Source organism: Carassius carassius, chromosome 42 (assembly GCF_963082965.1).
Source record: "Carassius carassius chromosome 42, fCarCar2.1, whole genome shotgun sequence".
In the NCBI taxonomy this organism is placed as follows: domain Eukaryota; kingdom Metazoa; phylum Chordata; class Actinopteri; order Cypriniformes; family Cyprinidae; genus Carassius; species Carassius carassius.
Window position 1 is genome coordinate 18,586,889 of NC_081796.1, and position 22,745 is coordinate 18,609,633.

Below are 22,745 nucleotides of genomic sequence, written 5' to 3' on the forward strand. Positions count from 1 at the left end.
TCAGTTTTCACCAAACAAAGCAAATCAATAGGAATAAAGTATTTATTTCTTGAATAAACACGATTTCATATAATATTCAGAAGCTGTGGTTTGCAAAGCAAATGGGTGGACCAACAAATGCTGCCTCTGGCGTCGGAAAATGGACTGTGCCCTCCTACAGACCGACGGGAAGGGAAAATATAGAGAACGGCTCGAGTTGACAGAATTTTAAAGGCTTTTGATTAATTGCACCGGAGTGAAACACTTGTCAGCTCTTTGTGTTCCCCGATAAATTAGAGGCTCAGGAGACTTTACGCAGTCATTCAGGTGAGGACGCTGCGTGTGCGCGGACATATATCCACCTTATATATATTTTTTACAACGAAAGGGACTATTACTTTAAACAGGAGATGACTTTTTGAAAAGAAAACTTTTTGCTGAGCTCTGGAGCTTTTCATGCCTTGATGTGTTTTTAAGACAACACTTTTAACAATAATACAGGTATGTTTTACATTTTAATAACTTTTCATGACAATGCAACTTATAATTCTGAATGGTTGTGTTAAAACTGCATGTTCTTGGCTGGAATGATTTATTGACAATCAAGCGTCTATTATGGCTATTTATTGTTTTGACATTAAATTACTCATATTGGCCATGAGATTTTTGGCTCACTTGAGGAAAAATGTTTTTACAAAGGTTTTGATGAGTGCATAGGCTTAAATCTATTTTTGACATATTATTCTCAGATATTTTAATAAAAGTGCATCTTTGCTATTTAAGTGTGTGTCTGTATTTTTTATTTTATTTTTTGAAAATTTACTGTTTTAACCATGCAGGTTAATAAGTGATTTCAGTGGTTGGAAGACAGTCGATCCATATGGATGGCATTGTGACAGTTAGGGATGACAGTCCCGCATCGAGCCCTAACTCGAGCCCCAGTCCTGACACGCTCTCAGCGGACAGCCGGCGCGCAGAGGCCCTGTCCCGCTCCAGGGTGGTCCCGTCTAGTGTCCTCGGTGGCAGAGGAAGACCCGCGGCAACCAACGCAGCGCGCGAAAGGACTCGCGTGCAGACGCTCAGGCATGCGTTCCTCGAGCTACAGAGAACATTACCGTCGGTGCCCCCGGACACCAAACTCTCCAAACTAGACGTCTTGATATTGGCAACCACATACATAGCGCATTTAACAAGAACCTTGCAAGAGGAAGGGATGGAAGAGGACAACACAAAACAAACTGAAGCTTTGAACTCACTTAAGGGAGATGGCTACTTACATCCTGTGAAAGTAAGTCGAATTATAGCCTATTTTAGGATGAAATAGAACTGTAAAGCCGAAAATATTGCAAATTTGAGATTTTATAAATTTTAATTCATTTAAAACATTCACTCTTAAAAGTTTTGAATAGGAGACTTCAAAGTTAATGTTTAGTCTGCTTGAAAATATCCACTATACGCATGACAATTCATTTTTTAAAACAGATGATTAAGTGTTTCTATTTATCGCTTTTGTCTTTCAGAAATGGCCAATGCGTTCCAGACTATATGTCGGTGCCACTGGCCAGTTCCTGGATAACTCAAATGAAAATCAAGAGGCATCTTCGTCATCCTCTCAAACATAGATCATTTGCACATAAGACTTTTGGAGGTAATGATAAAAAAATGAAGAATAAAAATAGAGTTGTCGTTTTAGTAATTTTGTTGCAGTCTTTAAAATTTAGCAAAATTGTTTCACGCGGCAAGTGAACCAAATTCATTGAAAGTATTATCATTATTGTGCCATATGACAACTGAGTATTGTGCATATTAATATATCCTAATTATTTCAAATATGTAAATAAGATTAAAATATTAAACAATATGTGTAACCGTGGGTTTCTTTCTGTTTCTGCAGTTCTGTACTTGTACTTTGTCTGAAATTCCGTGTTTTGGGTTCAGTTATGCTTGAGCTGTCGGCTGTGCACTTTCTGTTACATTTGCACTAAATGAATGTGTGAATAACCTAAACATTCGTCATGTGAAGTGGTCTGTCAGAATCGCAACAATAGCATCATCGTCACCTTTTCTCCTCCCTTGGCTCTTTCCTCCTTTTCATGTGAATAGCACATGTGGAATAGTAAATAAAATCGTTCTTAAAAATTATACTGATCTCAAGTTTATTATTAATGTTATTATTATCGATGTTTTTCTATAACGCCTTCACAATGTGCAATACGTATTTTATAATGTGTTCCCAACACGAACATTATAATTATACCTTGGTTTAAAATAGGCCTATTTGACATACCCTACACTGAACATTTTTAATATTGTAATATTTTAATTAATTATTGTCTTCATTTACAGTTCTAATATATCACATGTGATGGCAGCATGCTGTGAATTTGCATTTAAAAACCTTTAAAACTCTTAATAATGGAGTCACTGAAAGTCTGTGGCAAGTACTGAATAAGTCTGTAAAGCATTTTTAAACCCTATAAAGAGGTTTAAAAGTTAGGCTTTAGATTTAAAATTTATAAACCAGAACAAAGGCTACTATTGATCTAAATATGTCACTAAATGGATCATCGTTATCTATTTATTTAAATGTCTCTCTGTTTACTCTTTTGTTTACTTTGAATTGAATATGCATGAGAGAGACAAACTATTGGATATGATTATTAAATGCACGGTTTAGGCTTTTTTAGACGTTTAAGTTTTGTAATTTCATAAGGTTTTTCATTAATTGAAAACTGTTGGGAGCGCTATAAATATACAAAAAAAAAATTTACTCTTGGTAGTGCTTTAAATATAAACTTGTGATGAACATATGCAAGATTTAAGCACTTCCGGTCGACTTCAGTAAACCTCAACACGCATGTGCTGCTCTTTCTAGGAAGTTCCCCTTTAAAACGTGAAGTACGCATGCGTTACATTCTTTCTTCGCAAGAGCAGGAAAGGAGCTGGTCACATATTTTACACGGTGCAGCATAACTTGAGGTAAATGTACTTCGATTAATTATTGTCGTGATGCATTTTAACAGAAGTGAAAGTATAATTAAAGATATTGGTAGAACTGTTCATGAGGTTAAAGGCTCGCGTAGAGGTTTTTTCTTCCTGGCTTTGCCACGTGGTGGGTCAGCACGCGCGAGAATAATTTATAAAATACTTACTTGCTACATCGTTTCGTAGAAGAACAATTCTACTTTATTTACTGGAATCTGAAGCATTCCCATTTTATCAATCCCAAGCATTATCGTGAATCTTTAGGAACGAGACGCTCTATATCACATGAGTTGCATAATGAGAATCCTTGCATTGACGTTAAGTTAACTGGATGGGGAAGAAATGTCCCAGTAGATTTACATTCAGGTTCTCCTTTTCGAAATGGAATGATTCCTAAAAGTTGGATTGTCTATGCCGGGTTTAAAAAAATAATTAGAAACACTAGTTTTAATTTGGAATGTAGATTTTTCTTTACGTTTTTTTTTTTTAGCATTTTTGCAGTTATGTGGTGAAGAGACCTCGAGTTACTCTTAATTTTGAACCCAAAGTGGATACAGATGTATTAAATTCCTTCTGGGAGCGTATGATCAATATTGTTAAGTCCAGACTTTCTACAAAAATTTAAATTTTGTCAAGTCATGTTGTAATCATGACCTATCCTAAAAAAGGATTTAAGTATCCCATGAGGACCGTTATAAATCATTTTGGCAGGTGAGTGTCCTAGATCTGGTGATAAATTGCTCCTTTGCCATTTGTTCTGCTGTCGGCAGGACTGTGCTCTGTCCGGCATAGGTCTGCTGTCCCGTGTGGCCTGGCTGGTTTTGGAATGGCCTTCTATGACCTGGATTGGGTAATCAGGGCTTTGACTCACTGGAGGTGCTGTGGTCTTGATAAAGGTCCTGACCTTGAGTTGAACTAGAGCTGCCCATGCCTTTGTGCTGCTGTGGGAGGGTCTACTCTCAAGCTGTGTTACATGTGCCTTTTGACCTCTAGTTCATCAGTCATCTTTGAGTTTTTCATTTACTGGCTGTTCCCTCAGCACGGCTTATTTGAAGCAGAAAATCAATAGCTGAAACACAACATGGGTATTTGATGGTCTTTTTAGGGTGGTCTATTTTGTTGTTCCTTATCTTGGAAGATTTTACCTTCAGAGCAGATCTGAAGCTTAAATTATCAATTAAATCTGTCCTTTTTTTGTTGTTGAATCACAAACAGATGAAGATGGCTGCAGCCACTGGAAGAGATCATGACATTTGGCACTGGAAATGGATAACATGAAGTACAGATGAATTAAAACCGGTAATTTTAATGTATAATAATAGCTTTAAATTTAATTCATTTAATGGTTTGTTGCTATGATGAATGTCACTTTTGCCGTTTACCCATCATACCAAATTGGGTTGCTGACACTGACTGTCTGAAGCAACAGCACAGTCGACTATCCAGTAGCCTTTTTGAGATTTTGACAGCATTAAATTTATCCTTCTATTTTCCCCACTAGATCTAAGGATTACCACTAGAAAAAGGGTGCCCTGAGAAGTGCAGATGAAGACCGGTAACTATAATACTTTAAATGCTAGTTTGTAATGTCAAAATTGAGCCATTTTATTTCCTTAAGTGATAATTGTGTGGTTTTGATAAATCCATGTTGCCATGAGGATCACATTTTTGCCGTTTACCCATCAGACCAAATTGGAATGCTGACACTGACTGTCTGAAGCAACTGCACATTTGATTACCCAGTACCCTGGTTGAGATTTCGCCAGCATTAAATGTAACTTTTTTTCTTCTTTTTTCCACCCTCACACCAGGTCCAGGGATTGCCACTGGAAAAGGGTGACATGGGAAGTGCAGATGAATAAATGGTAACTTAATGTGTACTTATTGTAAATGCTTTAAATATGAGGTTTAAAAAAAAAAAAAATTTGTTTTTTTAATAAGGGGTCATGTGATGCTATTTCAAGTTTTCCTTTCTCTTTGGAGTGTTACAAGCTGTTTGTGCATATATTAGATCCCTAGAGTTGCAAAGACTAAAGTCTCAAACCAAAAGAGATTCTTTATAAAAGTTAAGACTTTTTCATGTGGAAAATGTTTTTACACCACAAACGCATTGCATTACACCAAATGAACAATGTTATTTTAACAACGTCATAGGACCGCTTTACGTGCTAAGTATATTTTAGGGAAAATGCTTGTTGCTATGATGAGTCACATTTTTGCCGTTTACCCATCAGACCAAATTGGTTTGCTGACACTGACTATCTGAAGCAACCGCACAATTGAATACCCAGTACCCTTTTTGAGATTTCGTCAGCGTTTAAGTTTGTCCAACCTTTTTCCTTACAGGTTCAAGGATTGCCACTTGTGAAACCTGAGAATTGCAGATGAAGAGAGGTACCTTTTTTTGGGGCAGGGGGGTATACGTTGTAATGGCTTTAAATGGTAATTCCAAATGTTTTAGCAGTTCAGCCATGTAATGTTTTATTTAAGTGCTAATTGTGTGGTTTGGAGGCAAAATGAATGCTTGTTTAGAGTGACACAACGTGGCATTTTCTCAGGACCTGGCCAGGATTTCTATATTGCCTAAAATATGCACATTTTGACTTTGTGCTGCGCAGACCAATTTTTTTGTCAAAGTACCATGAGAGCTCTAGAGAGCAGACGGTTTTGTGTGCTTTTGAATTGCTCTCACGGTTCTTTGATTCAAGTCGAACACTAATATTTACACACATTTGCATGGCTTTGACCATTTTCTGTAGATCCCACCGTCTCACACACAACGATTGGTCGATTACGTACAATGTTCCTTCAAGTATGAAAACAGGAAACCAAAGCCAAACCTGGATATTTTAGGCAATATAGAAATCCTGGCCAGGATGTGTTCAGGAAAAATGGCACATATGGTCACCCTATGCTTGTTGCCATGATGAATGTCGCATTTTTGCCGTTTACCCATCAGACCAGATTGGGTTGTTGACACTGTGACTATCTGAAGCAGCCACACAGTTGATTACTTGGTACCCCATTTAAGATTTCACTAGCATTAAATTTGCCCTGATTTACTTCCCACTAGGTCCAAAGATTACCACGAGGGGAAAAAAGGGTGACCAGAGAGGTAGATAAATGAAGTGTGGAATGTCTTTTTTTTTTTTTTTTTTTTTTCTTCTCATGAATTGTTTTTTTCTGTGTGTAATACCTTAATTTATTCCTCAACTGTGCAGGTGGCGTAGGTTTGCACAAAATGCAAGATGTGCTTGTGGGATTCTTCCAACATGAGGTCCCTCTGGTGCAAGGAGTCCAGGTCACGGAGAGCACAAGGAAACACCGCATCGGGTGGAAAAACAAGCGCAGAGGCCCCTGCATTCCCAAGACAAATTTTTTTTTATTCCCAAACTCTATCATGTACTCACTGTAACTGGAGCTTGATCCTAATGAATTGCTAAAAGGTAAATGGGTTCTGATCAAATGAACATAAAATTAAAAATAAATTCTCAGTGAAACATTTAATTTTGTATTCATATGGGTCAGACTCTAGAAGCAAATAATTTTGGGGAACTAACCATGTTTTAGGGTGACTGAACTTTCGCACAGCAGAACTGCAATGACTGCATCTTCCTCCAGAACTTGTGTTCTTAAACTGAGTTTAGCATGAGCCTGGGCCAAAGCAATCCTGCCAGAACCAATAAACAATGTCATTTGTGTATAAAAGTAATTTTATGTTTGATCTTTGAATAACGAAAGAGGTTAAATTTATTAAAAAAAAAAGTTTTGCTAACAGTTGTTGGCTGCTTTAGCTGAATATAGCAGTCTTAAAGACTTCTGTGTACCTCTAAATAAACTGACATGGTATTGTAAATATTGTTAAACAATTTTTCAAACAAAAGCTCGCAGTCCTTTGGAAACTCTGGAAGTGCTGTATTGTGTATATAATTGCTCCATCTAGTGGTATAATAAGGCAGTGCTTTGCAAAGAAAAGTAGCCATGTGTAGCTGTCAGTATGTTGGTTTTGTAGAACTTACAGCAGTTTGACAGAAGTGACTGAGACAGTGGATCTCTGTGCCGAGTCAGAGCGAACCCTGCGACTGGCCAAGTAATAGCTGTGGATCATTCTTTCAGCCTCAGGACTCAGGCCCACCTTTAGTTCCCTTGCGTGAGCCAGTAGCTGGGAGAAAATACTCAAGTTTGGAAAAACTACTTTTTTATGTAACTTAGACTAACCACATTATGTAAGTTACTTCTCTCTAAATGTTTCAAACTACTAAAAAAACAGCCTAATTACAGTTTATTGTACACTTCTGATAAAAAGTTTGGAATAAAGCTTTGTTGTTTTCTATAAGTCTTTTCAAGAAGGAGGTTTATTTTAAAATACAGTAAAATGTATTTTAAATATTACAATTTAAAAGAGTTGTCCCGTGATCCTTCAGAGGATCATAAGTTAGAATGCCAATCAGAATAATTTTACTAAATAAAATTTTGATCTGAAGTGTGCATTGACTGACCTCTTTATAGTCTTGTGTGGTAAACTGCATACATGCTGGATATAGGGGCTCTTCTGGGGACATGGCCTGTCTCAGGGTATGCACTGTCATAGACAGGAGTGGATGATTGCTGCTTGTCTCTCTACACTGTACTATGACTCCAAACAATTCGGCAAGCTGAAGAGGAACTGAGCCCATTTCCTGCATTTATATAACAATTTTAATTACTGCAAGATAAGCAGATGCTGCGAAACCATGACTTCTATACAGAAGCACTGATGTACTATAACACTAAGTCATTTTTTAAACAATTTGGAGTAACTGGGATTCAGTTGCTGACACGAATAACCACTGTGCGTTCAGTTCAAGCACATCTGAGGGATTTACATCAAAACTGAACTGATAACACGGCCTCTGTCTGCTCTGCTGTGCACCTGAAAGACACATTTCCCTTTTTCAGTGTGTAAACAGTCATGAAGATATGGGTTCTTGTTATTTTAATTTAAAGATCAAGGATTAATTTAAAACTGGGATTTGGTTGCTGACACAAATAAGCACAATGAGGAACTCCCCTAAAATAGATGGCATTGTCTCTGGTTCCTGTTCCCAAATACAGAAAGAGGTGGGGTCATCTGGAAAGCCGAGCTGCATTCCTTCTACATCTGATCAGTCCTGTGGTCTGTATTTAATGCTTATAAAATTCCTATCTTATTTTCTGAGGAAAAGCTCCATTTGGCTATAAATAAGATATGAACCCACCACAGAACCCAGCACCACATTATCACATCTGGCTGTCCTCTTGGAGGGGGAAGCAGCATCAGCTAGGGCCCAAAAGTTGCACTGGACTGGGAAGGAGAGGTGCTGGTCCATATCATCACCATATTTCTTGCCAGGAATGAAAACAGACACGGTTCTGCTTTCGAGAGCTGAGGGGAAAAATAGGTTTGCTTTGCTTGATTGCTTAAAATGCATGCACAATGAATTCTATCTTGTGTCTTCATCTGTGATAGAAATAATTTAAACAATTGGCACCAGACTGAAGCATGTCCATCTTGTCTTTCTTGTAGCATGTGAGATCTCCCAACAGACAGACACCTCCAGATGCCAGCAAAGCTGAACCTGCATGGATGTTGGCGGTACCAGCTCCATGTTCATCTCTAGATAGAGATGCCAACAGCTCTCCTGTTAGCGCATGATGAATGCCACGTGAGGCCAAAGGCAGGCTATATCTCATCAACCTGTGAATGAATATGCACATAATATGCATAATATTTTGATGGTTATTATCAAAAGAGATGTGCATTTGAAAAACCCAGACCTGTCAATGATTAGAGTGTCACTGGTAAGAGCAAGCACATCCAGGTGGTTGGGAGAGTCTGGACTATCTTCAGTTTGCACTAGGCTAAGAAGAAGCCCCAGTTTTAATGTGTTGTAAAGTCCAGGTGGAATCACCGGGGAACCAAATGAGTTGGCTACAATGGCAGCAAATCTCCACGGGGAACAGGCCGAGGCTGTCTGAAGTTTCTGGAAGTTGTTGCTAACCAGACAGGGGCCTGTGAGCAGCAGTCAGGAGCAAATGACTTTGACATTCTGTGAATATGTATGGTTATATTCATACCATCAAAGTCAAAACAAGACTTTACATTTGGGGGTCAATGGTTGGATGCTGCAAGCCTCTACGCTCCAGGTTACATTGGGCCACTGGTGTACATGAGCTGGAATCCCCACAACTCGGTACAGATGGCCGATTCTCATGGAGTTACACAGTTCATCTAATTACATTAAGAGAAACAAAACAATGCCAGCTGAGAGCTGGTCTTCACGTATTATTTGAGAAACATGTTCACCACCAACACAACTGCCAAGAGAAACACTGCAGGCTCTTTTAAACAAGGATTCCACTATGGGTTGTAGCAACTAATGAGTGTACCTTATATTCATTAACATATATGTTCAGTAACTGGAGCCTGTCGTATTGAATTCCAGACTAATACTAGGTCAACACAATATGCTAATACCATCCAGAGAATCTGTGGTCTCTCCAGTTGGCTAACTGAAAAATATTATTGAAGGAGACAGGATACTGAATACTGTGCGTGGATGGGTTTCAGCAGTTTATTTATTTGAGAGCTTTGCTTCAACATTATGAAAACCAGGTTAATTAGGCATGATGATTCACACACTAACTGTATTAAATCCTAATGGATAGTTAAAAAGATTTTTTGCAATAGCATGATAAATAAAAAGGGGTATTTTAAGATCTAACAAGCATTTACCTCTTAGAAAAAGGGTGACAGATTGATATCTTAAGGAATCAGCATCATGAACTCCTAAAACATCCACTGCTCTCACATGAATGAGCTCAACTAGCTGTTTATCTGTGGATTAAAAAATAATTTTTTGAAATATAAATATTTTGCAACATTATAAATGCTGTTAGTGTCACTTTTGATCACTGCATTTATTCCTTGCCAAATAAAAGTATTCATTTATTTAAAATCCCAAAATTTTGAATGGCATTCTATAAACAATAGTTTTTTAAATTAATGTTGTCTCACCCCCTAAAACCCGGGACTTCACATCCTCTCTCAGCGAAGAAGAGCAGAGAAAGCAGGTAAAATCACTCCTAACTGTGACAGACTCTGTGGCACCTGGTGCATGAACTCTGATATGATGAAACCCTTTGGACAAATTGACAAATCGTGTAGGACAACAATTACAAAAATAACCAATAAAGTTTATAACATTACCTACCTCTAGAACAAGGGCATTTCTCTTCTGAGCAGAGAAATCTGGCTCCTTGTGTGTATTTGGTGACACGTGTCATGGCAATTACAAGGCCCTCCAAAGCCAAGGGTCTCATTGGACCATACCCACAGGGAAACTCAGAGAGATCCAAACAATAGTTGGGAAAAGGTGGCAAGTGGGTTGGCTTTAAAACAACATTAACCTATACAGAATATAGATAGATAGATAGATAGATAGATAGATAGATAGATAGATAGATAGATAGATAGATAGATAGATAGATAGATAGATAGATAGATAGATAGATATTCTCGCACATGAAAAAAGTGAAATCTGCATTTAATTAGGCTGCTGCTTACCTGGTTTTCTGTTTCTATGTGATCAATAAGTGACAGTGTTTTTATAGACAGATAACATACCTGAAAAATAACCAGTTTAAATACAGATCTGATGTAAATATGTTAAGCACAATAATATATATATGGTATTTTCACACATTTCAACCAAAAGAAAACAGTAAGTTGGGTACTTTGTATTTTTATTTGTGAAACTCACTGACTGAAAGAGTGAAATGGCTTTGACAGGGTCGTGCAGTATACAGTCTCCCAGTGTGGCGTTCAGTTCAAGCACATCTGAGGGATTGACATCAAAACTGAACCGATACACGGCCTCTGTCTGCTGTGCACCTGAAAGACATGTTTCCCTTTTTCATTGTGTAAACAGTAATGGAGATATGTGTTCTTGTTATTTTAATTTAAATGTTAGAATCAACTTAAAAGTTTAGATAAAAACCAGATGTGGACACCGGACGTGTCATGTAACGTAATACTCAAGGGCTCCTGTTCACTGAGGTAACGTTACGTATTTAAATATAGAAGTAACGAACTAATTAACTAATAAGGCATCCAACATTATAAACAAACCTTTATAGATTTTACAGTCTTCAATGAGTTTACTTAACCCACCACTTCTGTCTAAATAAATAATTATAGCTTCTTTTAGGGAAAGCAGACCATCCATATCGCTGAAATGCACCGCCGTTGGCTCTGAAGCTCGGCGGGAAGCTCGTGCTCAATGTAATATATGCAAATGAGATGCATCACGCGTAACCTCGCACAAGGCGTCTAAAACCTATAAACATTTTTAGGCGGTGCAGTATTCAACAAGTTTAGGTAACCCTCGACATACATTTAAATACATTATTATCACTTTATTTAGAAAAGGAAAAACTTGTTTCCGAAAAGTGCAGCTGAATAGTTGGGCGGGAAGCGCGTGCTCAATATAATATATCAAAATCCTTTATAAATTGTCTCTGAATATATGCAAATAAGATTTGTCCTACATGAGCAAACATTTTAAGGCGTTGCATTATAAATTCTGTTAAGGCTTGGTAACTGGGCGCAAAGCTTTGACCCATAACACATGCAAATATATGCAAATGAGAGGAATCACACAACAGCCAAGTAATTCAAGAAAGGGTGTTTATTTGTACAGTACATCATTTAAAGGTCATAATAAGTCAGTAGGCACTGTGGTGTCTCATCTCATAATTAAATGACGGGAAATGAAGCAGTGGTTTATTATTTGGTCATTGTCAGTAGCTATTTAAGTGCTATTAACTCATTAAAATCTAAGTTGAAAATAGCCACAAATGTTCAATTTACACTACTATGGCTGTTGATGACCCCAACCCTTACAGGGTTATCAACATTCATTTTGATTTCAAAACCGCTTAAAAGTTCTGCCTATTTTCTAACTCGCATACATAGTAAACATTATAAATTGAATATATATTAATTTGTCAATAAGCAATTTTTTTGATTGCTTGCGTTGACATTATAACAAAAAAAATTCATAGCAAATTTCTAATAAGAGACTAAACTACAAGAACATAATTGGTCATATACAGCACAGTATTAAAGCAATCAAGTGTAGGAGTTGGGGCAAAACAAGGAATGTGTCAAAGTAGATATTTTGTTTAGAAATATCATCAGCCCTTGAAAATAATTCTTACGAAAAAGAAAAAGCATCAGTACTTCAGCTCCTGAGCTAAACTCTTAGGGAAGGCGTTCAAGGTTACACAAAATATAATGTTATTTATGCATAAAAATAAAGTTTTAAACACCCTGCATCCCAACAGGTTAATGCACTGCTTCTGTTAAGAAACACAAAGGTCCACCCTCTAATTACGACATCGTACTCGCCAAATTCTTCCCTTTCATCAGAGAGAGCGATCACAGAGTTTCATTCAGCTCTCTGTGGATCGCCATTAGCAGCGTCACTCTTATAAAAAAGAATCTTCTGATGGCGGAGCATAAGAAAATCCCAGGAAGGCCTCATCAGCTTCCATAACACTAGCGTTGATGATTGACTGCCCTGAAGAATAGCACACAGAGTTTGGCACGGTTTCCTCCGTGAACTCGGGATCAAAGTTTGAGATGTCATACTGGGATTCCTGCAAGACAATATTAAAGAGTTGAATGTTTTAATACATTTATGCATACAGTACTGTTTTGAAACTTGTTGTTTAAGGTATAGTTCACCTAAAAATTAAAATTTAAAACCTAAAAGTTAAAAAGGTCTTAATGATAGATTTATTTATTACAAAAACACAGCTTTTCACATCACAAGACACTAATTGATGGACTGGAGACGTGTTGATTATTTTTAGTTTACTGCAATATTTTTTATTCGCTTTTTGGACTCTCTAATGGCACTCATTCTTAGGATTCATTGGTGAGCAAGTGATGAAATGCTACATTTTACAGCATCTGCAAATCTGTTTCGATGAAGAAAAAAATTAAATAGCCTGAGGATGAGTACAATTTCAGCAGCTTTTCAGTTTTGGTTGAACTAAGTCTTACCACACTAGGGTTGAATGGAGGAGGGAGCTTTTTCTGTTCAAGGTCATCCCACTTAATAGATAAGAAAAATTCATGTCCTTTGACTTCATTCTGCAAAAAATGGGACAAAACACACAAGGCCTTTTTAATATTCCAAGAAATTTTCAATTCAACATTGCCTGCTTGAATGTAATTATAGGAAACTGAGAAATCCTATTGAGATGATATTGAACTATTTAACAAAGTCATCCACCAGGGGGTGATATATCAGTACTAAATAGCTCACAAAGTCATCTATGTAGCCAAGCCTCCTGGTGTGGTCTTTCTCTAGCAGGGCCAGAAGGATGGACCAGGCAGCTGTGGATGCCCCGGGGCGCATGATTAGATCCTTGTGTAGAATGTTGTCATACATCTCATGTGTGTCCCTGCTGTAGAATGGAGGCTGTTGGCATATAATGTTTAAACAAGATTTAAGCTTCATTGCCTATATTTTCAGAGACAACTATCCACATTTATGGTTTATTTATAACTTACCAGGCCATAAAGCATTTCATACAGCACAGAACCCAGACACCACCAGTCCACAGTGTTATCATAGGGTTGTTTCCTGAGTACCTCTGGAGCTAGATACTATTGTGACAACAAGAAGACAGCAATGTTATGTTAAAATGATTGTCATTTGCAGTTAATTTTCTGAAAATGTAACTAGGTTAATCAAGGAGTGCAATGAGAAAATCATTAACAATTTAATAATAAGAATCGTGGTAAGTAGTTATTTTTAAATTCAACAACTAATTAAAAAGAATATAGTTAGTATAAAATTTCACAGTTATATGTTGAACACTTTTCAGACATAAAATCGAAAACATGCAATACACAAAAGTTTGGGGTTGGTAAGATTTTATGTTTTTGAAAGAAGCCTTATGTTCACCAAGGCTGCATTTATTTGATAAAAATTATGTAAAAAAAAAAAAAAAAATCTAGTATTGTGAAATATTATTACATATTATTATTTTAAATAACCGTTTCCATTTAAATATATTTTAAAATGTAATTTATTCCTAAGATGGCAAATGTAAATTTTCAGCAGCCATAACTCCAGTCTTCAGTGTCACATGATCCTTCCAAAATCATTCTGATATGCTGATTTGGTGATCATGAAACATTTCTTATTATTATTCAAGTTGAAAACAGTTGTGCTGCTTAATATTTTTGTGGAAACTGTGATAAATTTTTTCGCATTATTTGTCAAATAAAAAAGTATTTTTCTAACATAAAAAAATCTATTTTACGACCAATTTAATGTGTCCTTCCTGAATAATAGTATTTATTTCCTATTAAAAAATCCTACAGACTCCATACACTCAAACTGTCATGAAAGCATCATTCATCCATCGTATTTGTGTTTTTAATACCTCAGGTGTCCCACAAAATGTGGTCGTTGTGTCTGCTTGGGAGATGCCCTCCTTACACAGTCCAAAGTCAGTCAAGACTATATGTCCCTTAACAGACAAAAGATGCCAACAGGAACATTTTCAGGAAGCCACACAAAAAGCCTATTCTACACAGAGCCAAAGAGTCTTACTGGAATATTTGCCAGAGCCTTGTAACCTCAGTTTCATCAGATGCGATAGGAAATGCACAAGTAAAACTTGAAGCATTCATACAAATTAAAAACAAGTCTTCAGTTTCATTGCAATATTTCATTTGGCTGGCCAAAGCTACACTTTGTACATCTCGTCTCGGGAAATCAGAACAGTTTGTTATACTTCACAGCGAGGGTAGACTACTCTGTTTCCCCTGGAACTCTCTAAACGTTGATCTGCTATACGCTCTGGCAATGATAAAAGTGTGGAAAAAAGATGAGTACTTACTTGAGAGTCCAGCAGGATATTTTCTGGTTTCAAATCCCTGGGAACACAAGAACACTTAACTTGTTGACATTGTCATATGTTTCCAGTCAGGAACAATTCAAATAAAAAAAAAACATTACACAGAAAAATCGTAACAATGAACTATAGGTATTATAATATGATAAGACAGACTATTCATAATGTATTTAATTCATATGAAGAGAAATTCCTTGCGGTCATATAGGGTCACACCCTATGAATGCAAACTATGATCTCATGATGGCCATTTTATACATGAGTGTAATTTTAAATGACAACAGTTAAGCCAGTTCACCAATCAAAATTTCTCAAAAACGTTCTGGATAGCAACTGGGAAAACCATAAGAGAGAGGAGGTGTAGAATGTGTCTGTTAAACATTCCTCTGCCTCTGGGAATTCTCACACACTTTAACAGCTAAACATCATCCAAGAATCACCAAACCTGTGTATTTATAGACAAGTGATCGTGTAGTAAAGCTGCATTTACCTGTAAACAATGTTAAGAGAGTGCAAATAACCCAGAGCACTTGCCATCTCAGAGATGTAAAACTTCGCTCTGGGTTCAGGAAAGGTCCGCTCTTTTTGGAGGTGAAAGAAAAGCTGTGATTGAAAAAAATTCAACAGTTTTAATATTCACTGAATAAATGCAAAAAACTGACAGGTTACCCATTACATCTTGGTTTGTCATGGCTATTTTGTAGCCTGCCTCACTAGCTAGTAATTATTGGTGTAATGTTTCATTAGCTGACATTTAAAATATCATCAGCAGACTTTTAGCTAAAAAGAGGAAGTCAGACCAGTGATAGAATTAAGCATGAGAATAGGAACCATGCTAAATGCCAATTAAATGACCAAATATTAGCAACAGTCATGCACTTGTTTTATGATCTCATGTACATGCCACATGAAAGTCCCCTGCATTTCCTTAAGGGATAGTTAAAAAAATTAAATAATAACATTTTGTCATCATTTACTCACCCTTATGTCTGTTAAAACCTGTATGACTTTATATCTTCGAAGGAATACAACATGTAAGTCAATGAGAACCCCACTGATTTTCATTGTACGCATTAAAACAGTTAAAACATTCTTCAAAATATCTTACTTCTGCGTTCTACAAAAAAAAAAAAATGGGTAGTAGTCATATAGGTTTGAAATGAAATGAGGATGAGTAAATGATGCCAGAATTTTCATTTTTGGGTAAACTGTCCCTTTAAGACATACAATGTCACGGTCAGCTATAGCTGTATTCATAACATATTGATTTATAACAGTGGCTTTTGAGATGCAATAAGGCAGACGTCAGCCTTGAGCTTCTCAACCACAAATACTCACTTCTCCACCATTGACAAAATCCAGGACAAAGTATAACTTGTCTGTTGTCTGAAAGGAATAGTGCAGTCCAACCAGGAAGGGGTGTTTAACATTTTTTAGCAACACATTACGTTCAGCCATAATGTGCTTTTGCTGGCATGGAAAAACAATTAAAGGGAATTCATTAATCATATGTCAAAGACCATAAAGCAAGCATAAAGAAAGGTTTAGGTATTAAAACAAAGAAAATCATTACCTCTCTCCTTTTTAAAATGACCTTTTTTTGTAAGACTTTAATGGCGTAATACTTCCCATCCCGTTTCCTCTTTGCAAGAAGAACCTTTGTGTGGTAGAGAACACGGTGGGTTAGCTAGAGTTTCACCTTCCAATAGGGCTGTCCATGGACATAAAAAAGCTCTGATTTCAAAACTGAGAAAGTTTCACTTCCTAAATGGAGAGTCCGTGGATCAGAAACAAACACTACAGCTAACCATACAGCAAAGAAAACAGGGAAAAATTAAGTCTCAGAGACTTTCAGTAACTTATTCATAATGTTACCACAAGGGATCGACCCACTTTCTCTGACAAACTTAGGTTCCAAATTTCAGATAAGTTTCATCATTAGGCATTATATTTAAAAAGAAAACTCACCTTCCCAAAGCTTCCCTTTCCTATGACTTTAAGAAAGTCAAAGTCAGTGGGCTTAGCACTATTGAAAAAACACAGTGATTAAGGCTAAAATTAAAGCATATGCATCATTCAGTTCTACCAGTTGGATTTTTTGCATCCAAATTATGACATTTTTGTCACTATACAAAAGCAATAAACTATTTGAAATACTTATAAAACACTTACTGTGGATTTCCAGATGGCCCTAGGTTTATATTTCTAGAGGTAGAGGTACTCTGTAAGGAACATGACAAAATTAGGTAAGACTCGTTTAAAAGCAGTAGTAAAACACTAATTTATTTATTTAGAGTTTATTAGTCTGGACAGTACAAAAATATAATCATAGACAGAAAAACAGAAATAAAGGATGCATAATAATTTATAGGACAAGTTATTTTGCATCTTGGGTCCTTAGAAAGGGGGAAAAAAAAGAAGAAGAAAAAAAACATAATTCCATACTTTTATTGCATGTTAGAAAATGCTTAAAATATAACTATACAACACTTAATGCCTGTAAATACAGCTTGCAAGCAAGACAAAAAGAAAAGTATGAAGATAATTTAATGTGTTATATATTAAAAACATAATATTAGTACATATACCAACCTTATCATCTTCATCCTCTGAGGCATCAGAGAGGTTTTTAGATTTGTCCATCTGCAGAAAGTCTTTGACATCGGGACTGTGCATTTGAAATGAACATTCACGTTAGAGGTCTGACTGAGGCGAGATACAAAGCCACAGCTGTGTGGAGGAATACAAGCTAACATCAACAGCTCTCTATAACAAGAACTGTAACCATAGCAAATTTCACAGAGAATCAAAAAGAAGCATTTTTTTATTTGGCACAAGTTCACAAGATATAATCAGACCAGCTTTGTACTCAAAGTTCAGAGAGTAACTCGTTGTGGCACGTTTCCATTGTAAAGCCCACTCAAATTTTTATTTATATACATTTAGATGCACTGACACTGTGAGTGGTTAAGAAAACTGATATACTCACTGGCTGCAGAGCTCTGGATGGGACAAAATCTTCTGAATGAACTCATGTAACCCCGCTCTCCTGTGTTTTATGAACTCTAAGAATTATACAAAATACATAGGTAAAAATTAGCTTAAGAAAAATATTATGAAAATGTGCATAGTAGTGATTTCAACTGATATTACATTCATCAGATAGTAAGTCCACACTACATTTTTAATGCATGTACTTTTAATGTATTAATATTATTATGAACTGCATAGCCCCAAAAAGGATATTACCATAAAACAGGCTGATAAGATCATGTACAATGTTTGTTACAAAATGCCTCTTGAATTTTGGTTTCATGCTTGTGGTAGACAATAATACACTGCACTGAACACTTTGTGGTAAACACAAACCATGTTGATACTCATTGCAAGTGAACCCATATTTGATGTAGCCTGGGTGATTTTTTTTTTTTTTTTTACTTTAAACAGTTTTTCTCAGGGTTTTTGCAGATGTCAAGCAACCTGTCCAAACTGGCAATTGCCTAATTTCCATACTTCCAGAAAGTGACATTTACCCCAAAATACAGGAGAGTATGATTGGGGTTATGTTAGCATCTGATATGTCTGATATATCATGCTGCCCATGACCAGAACACTTCTAAGAGCCATTTTTGGAAACTACTCAAGATAACCATCAACTCTTACTGGAAATAACTAATTTATCAGTCACTTATCAAAAACAAAGGCCTCAGTTTGCATTTGGTACTATTGTAAAAATATGCACCAAATAATTAGATTGCTATTGTCGAGTGAGACAGCAATTATCCAGAAATAATGAGAGGAAGAGGAAAATTCAGAGAGAGAGAGAATCTTACCAATTTACAATGTGCACAAATTTTTAATGAGCTTTCAATGGTCAGACACATGGTTTCTCCATGAAAAAGATCCTAACCACATACTGGCCACATAATTGGTCACACATGAGCTAAATACAATTGGTTCTTGGGTGTGCATTCACATTCTGTTATTTATGTACACGATTGTGCTGCCACACTGTCTGAGAACATAACATGAGATTAAACAAAAGACAAAGATTTGGGCTCGGGGCAGGGCGGATTTAGCATGGTTGATTTTCTGTATTGAACACTGTTGGATAATCTAATTTGGTAAATACATGTGATTTCTGTTAAGCTAAAGGAAGCAAAGTCACTAACGTATGTGCATGAGATGACAAGTTCCAGTGGGCTCTGAACAATATGCATTTTATTACATGAGAAAATAAGGAACTATAAAATACCTGGGTCAAAGTTGTCTCCAAATATTCTCTTAGCAGGAATCTTCAAATTCAGAGTAGGAAACTGTTTTTTTAACTGTGGAAAAACACATTACAATTAAAAAAAAAAAAACAATAAATTTTAATTTAAAGAAGTGAATCCTTTTATTTCTGCATTAAATTCATCAAAAGTGACATTAAAGACATTTATTATTTTACAAAAAATATATATTTCAAATGAATGTTGACCTTTGAAACTTTCTATTCATCAAATAATCGTGTAAAAAGTGTCCAATATTAGGTAGTTCAATATTACAAGTTTTACTTTTGATAATAATATGAAATCTTTCTTTAGCAGCAAATCGGCATGTTATTAAAAGATCATGTGACACTGAAAACTGGAGTAATGGCTTTTGAAAATTCAGCTTTCTCCATCACAGGAATAAATTTCATTTTAAAATATATTAAAATAGATTTTCATATTTCAAAAATATCATCAGTTTTATATTTTACATTACTTGGTCATGTGTGAATATTTCATTAGAAACAAGTTCCAAACTAAAAATCAATGTTACTTAAAAATAGCTCAGTTCATTTTCTCAGTTTACTTACTGTGTTGTACAGTTTGTCAAATTCTGCATATCTCCGGAAAACAAACCACTCATGCCTTCCAACACTGACAATTACTTTGTAAACCTATCAAAGCGAGGATTAAAACAGTCACATATCCAATCCTACAACATATTTAAACACACAGTGCGCCAGAGCTTTCAAAATGTAGATAAGAGCATCAGAGGTCACTCACAGTATAGCGTTTCTTCTTGTCTCTCTGCTCATTGGAGCAGGGAATGCTGACATTGGGGCAGCTAGGTTGCTCCTCCATCTCACAAGCAATCGCTCATAGATGCAACAGGTCCTCAAATCACTTCCCTGACTCTCTGGCACACCTGATTCTGATGGGAACTCTCCATTTTGGTCCTACACAGAACACAAGCATACCAAAACATAAGCGAGAAGTTCTATCACAGCCAAGCGTTCTTTTCTGCAGTGTCCAGCGTCCACTTTAGCTCCAGAGGGCTCTTTGGGCCTTGCATGACAGGACAGGAGGGCCACTAATCAAGTGCGGCATGAACACAGAGGAGATCCTCAGTCTGGGCGGCAAAGCGAGGAGTCTCCACCTCTCTTTTCCTCACTCTCTTTCATCCTCCCCTCTGCTTCTCTCCAACTGGGAGGGAGTAAAACAGGGACGTTCTTCTCTCATATCCCACTCCCTCTCGCTCACTGGGTGGCCAACATTCCCCTTCCCCTCTGTACAAGAGGTATTTTTAGATAATGCTGCACTGGGTCTACAGAATGCAGATTTAAAGGCTAGGAGGAGTCTCCCAAGTGCAGCTTATGATATAAATATATCTTCATCTAAAATTGCATTTAGGTGTTCAAGCAAGAAATAAGGACATTCCACTGTATAGTAAATTAATTGTACTTTTCTGCATTCCTGCAAACTTGGAGGAATGTCACAGGTTTATTTGCCTACGTGGTCGACTATTCAAAGACTCGGACGGTTTAATGATTTAATGGACTACTTCTGAAAACAACACATGCATATTTAAATGTACATGTGTGTGCATGCATACATAGGTATTAGTTTAAATTTGCAAATACATTTCTGGCCAGCCCTAATGATTTACCTGCAGACAAAATGTCTCATTGTTCAACTGAAAACAATCACCAGGAAGCAAGGCATGCATTCATTTCTGTTGTCTGTTCCAGTCTCTGTCACATAGTCACTTCACTTTAAAAGTGAAACCAGAAGCCGGTTTCTTTATGCATTGCATGAGAAATGAAAGATCACTCTAAAAAGGGCATATTTCAAATAAACAAAATTGAATAAGGACAAAGGATACAACAGATTCAGGCTCATTATTATGCAAATCAAATCAAGAAACTATAGCCACTTAGTTCATGTCCTCACTACATTGGAGCTGTCAAAATGTTAATGTTATTAAATAGGACCTCATCCTTTTAAAAAAACTCAGTTAAACAGGTTTCAGTGGCAAAAAGAAAGTACAAATGAACAGGTATAAACTTGCACGGGTACGTCACACATTAAAATCTAGATTTCTGCTGTGCAAAATGCATCAGTCCAGGTTTGTCTTTGAGATTCTCTGGTTTTACTTACATTAAGAGTAATCCTACACTATTAAAAAAGATAAATCTAAAACAACAGTGCATTGGAACCCATAAGTAAAATGTGTCAAAGAAACCAACTGTTTCTGTAAAACATATTACTGTTTAACTTCCAATAAATAATTCTAATGGAAGGCTTGGTGAATATTTCACTTGTTGGTCATATCATTTTTCCAACAGTTAACATTGCGTAAGCTATTGCTCATGGATAAGAAATGACAAAAGACTAGCCCACGTAAGATTCATAGTTTCACTTCCCAATAAGCAACTATTCCATGATTTCTCTCACTTAAAACTATTTTCTTTTTAATGGTGTAATAACAAATATGCAAATAATTTAAATTTAATATAATATCATTACATAATTACATATACAATTTTTTTTTTTACCAATACATAATATTTTAAGTGTCCAATAATGCATTTTTTATTTATTTATAGCATCAATATATATCGATACACAGACACACACACACACACACACACACACATACATACATATACATATATACATATACACAAATACACATATACACATATACACTTATATATATATAACACAATGGTTGGGTGCTTATTAGCAGCCGATATTGAAGAACCAATAACTAATTAAGTAAAATAGTGATAATCAAAATTGATCATTTTTATATTTATCTAAAAAATAGCACAGCTGTTCACAACAAACTCAAATGACATAAATGGTTGCAAAAAGGACACTGAATTGATGGCCATATGGTGTAAATAGGGATTTTCTTGCACATGTTTTCCGAAGGTAAGAAACGATACTGTAAATTAAAACCAACCAAAGCTTCAAAACAAATTCCTTTTGACCGTGGCTGACATTTGTTTCTTTTTTGTAGAGCCCTGTATTTCTGGCATCGGGGTTGCCGGTTTTAAATAAATAAATAATTTTATTATGTAATGTACATTGTGTACTACTGCAGAGAATGGACCTGTTACAGTCAAAACTTACTACAACCACCGACGTACTTCTAGAGTCACTCGCGTGCTTCAGATTGTTCAAAGAGAGTAAAGTCACAACTTGCCTTAATATTTTCTCACTCTTTCCTTCCAACTGGCTCCAGTGACGTGTCGGGAAGCAAAGGCAATGCAACGATTCAAAACCAAACTCAGCGTGTCTGGGAAACGAAATATTGATCCAGCTTAACTGAAGAGACAGCATTCATCGTGTTACAAAAGAGCCGCCCGTGAAATAAAGACACTAACGTTTCTTCCGAAGTTCCGAAACCATCAGTCACGCGACAAAACGCGAGGGACGAAGAATAATAACGTTGGAAAGGAACACGAACAACAGCACCATCTAGCGGAAGAACTGTCACTCATACTGTCAGTCACGTTCTATATTATATTGTTTATATTTATTCATATATATTTTTCAGGTTCT

At 36.3% G+C, this 22,745-nt stretch overlaps 3 protein-coding genes and 1 long non-coding RNA gene across 5 annotated transcripts in view; 2 read left to right on the plus strand and 2 right to left on the minus strand.

Annotated features, from left to right (window-relative positions):
* The first annotated feature begins 410 nt into the window (after positions 1-410).
* On the plus strand, positions 411-1,793 carry LOC132124080 (transcription factor 24-like). Its single transcript, XM_059534862.1, has 3 exons — positions 411-480; positions 819-1,267; positions 1,500-1,793. Exons 2-3 carry the CDS (start codon positions 860-862, stop codon positions 1,599-1,601), a joined length of 510 nt encoding a protein of 169 aa, XP_059390845.1. The 5' UTR covers positions 411-480; positions 819-859; the 3' UTR covers positions 1,602-1,793.
* Positions 1,794-4,144: 2,351 nt separating this feature from the next.
* Positions 4,145-22,745, plus strand: part of LOC132124031 (uncharacterized) — a 130,376-nt gene continuing 111,775 nt past the window's right edge. Inside the window, exons 1-5 of the long non-coding RNA XR_009426704.1 lie at positions 4,145-4,263; positions 4,466-4,519; positions 4,776-4,829; positions 5,311-5,358; positions 6,038-6,094. This is a non-coding gene — a long non-coding RNA (uncharacterized LOC132124031). The remainder of the gene's footprint in view (positions 4,264-4,465; positions 4,520-4,775; positions 4,830-5,310; positions 5,359-6,037; positions 6,095-22,745) is intronic.
* On the minus strand, positions 6,158-11,267 carry mcmdc2 (minichromosome maintenance domain containing 2). 2 transcript variants are annotated; one of them, XM_059534763.1, is made up of 14 exons: positions 11,114-11,267; positions 10,746-10,876; positions 10,550-10,609; positions 10,197-10,392; positions 10,001-10,123; positions 9,719-9,820; positions 9,086-9,214; positions 8,761-8,995; positions 8,475-8,680; positions 8,202-8,368; positions 7,464-7,643; positions 6,984-7,126; positions 6,525-6,634; positions 6,158-6,321 (listed from the first exon to the last, which is right to left on the minus strand). In XM_059534763.1, the coding sequence occupies exons 1-14, from the start codon at positions 11,208-11,210 to the stop codon at positions 6,167-6,169; spliced, it is 2,034 nt and encodes a 677-aa protein (XP_059390746.1). In that variant the 5' UTR covers positions 11,211-11,267; the 3' UTR covers positions 6,158-6,166. The 2 variants fall into 2 exon arrangements, with proteins under 2 accessions (XP_059390746.1, XP_059390747.1); XM_059534764.1 differs by lacking the exon at positions 11,114-11,267 and having other exon boundaries at positions 10,750-10,860.
* Positions 11,658-20,259, minus strand: LOC132124019 (serine/threonine-protein kinase Sgk3-like). The gene is made up of 16 exons (XM_059534748.1): positions 19,959-20,259; positions 19,766-19,849; positions 19,178-19,250; positions 17,912-17,987; positions 17,515-17,590; positions 17,095-17,144; positions 16,891-16,948; positions 16,496-16,579; positions 16,261-16,392; positions 15,413-15,525; positions 14,908-14,944; positions 14,449-14,535; positions 13,568-13,663; positions 13,320-13,475; positions 13,055-13,144; positions 11,658-12,645 (listed from the first exon to the last, which is right to left on the minus strand). Exons 1-16 carry the CDS (start codon positions 20,034-20,036, stop codon positions 12,475-12,477), a joined length of 1,461 nt encoding a protein of 486 aa, XP_059390731.1. The 5' UTR covers positions 20,037-20,259; the 3' UTR covers positions 11,658-12,474.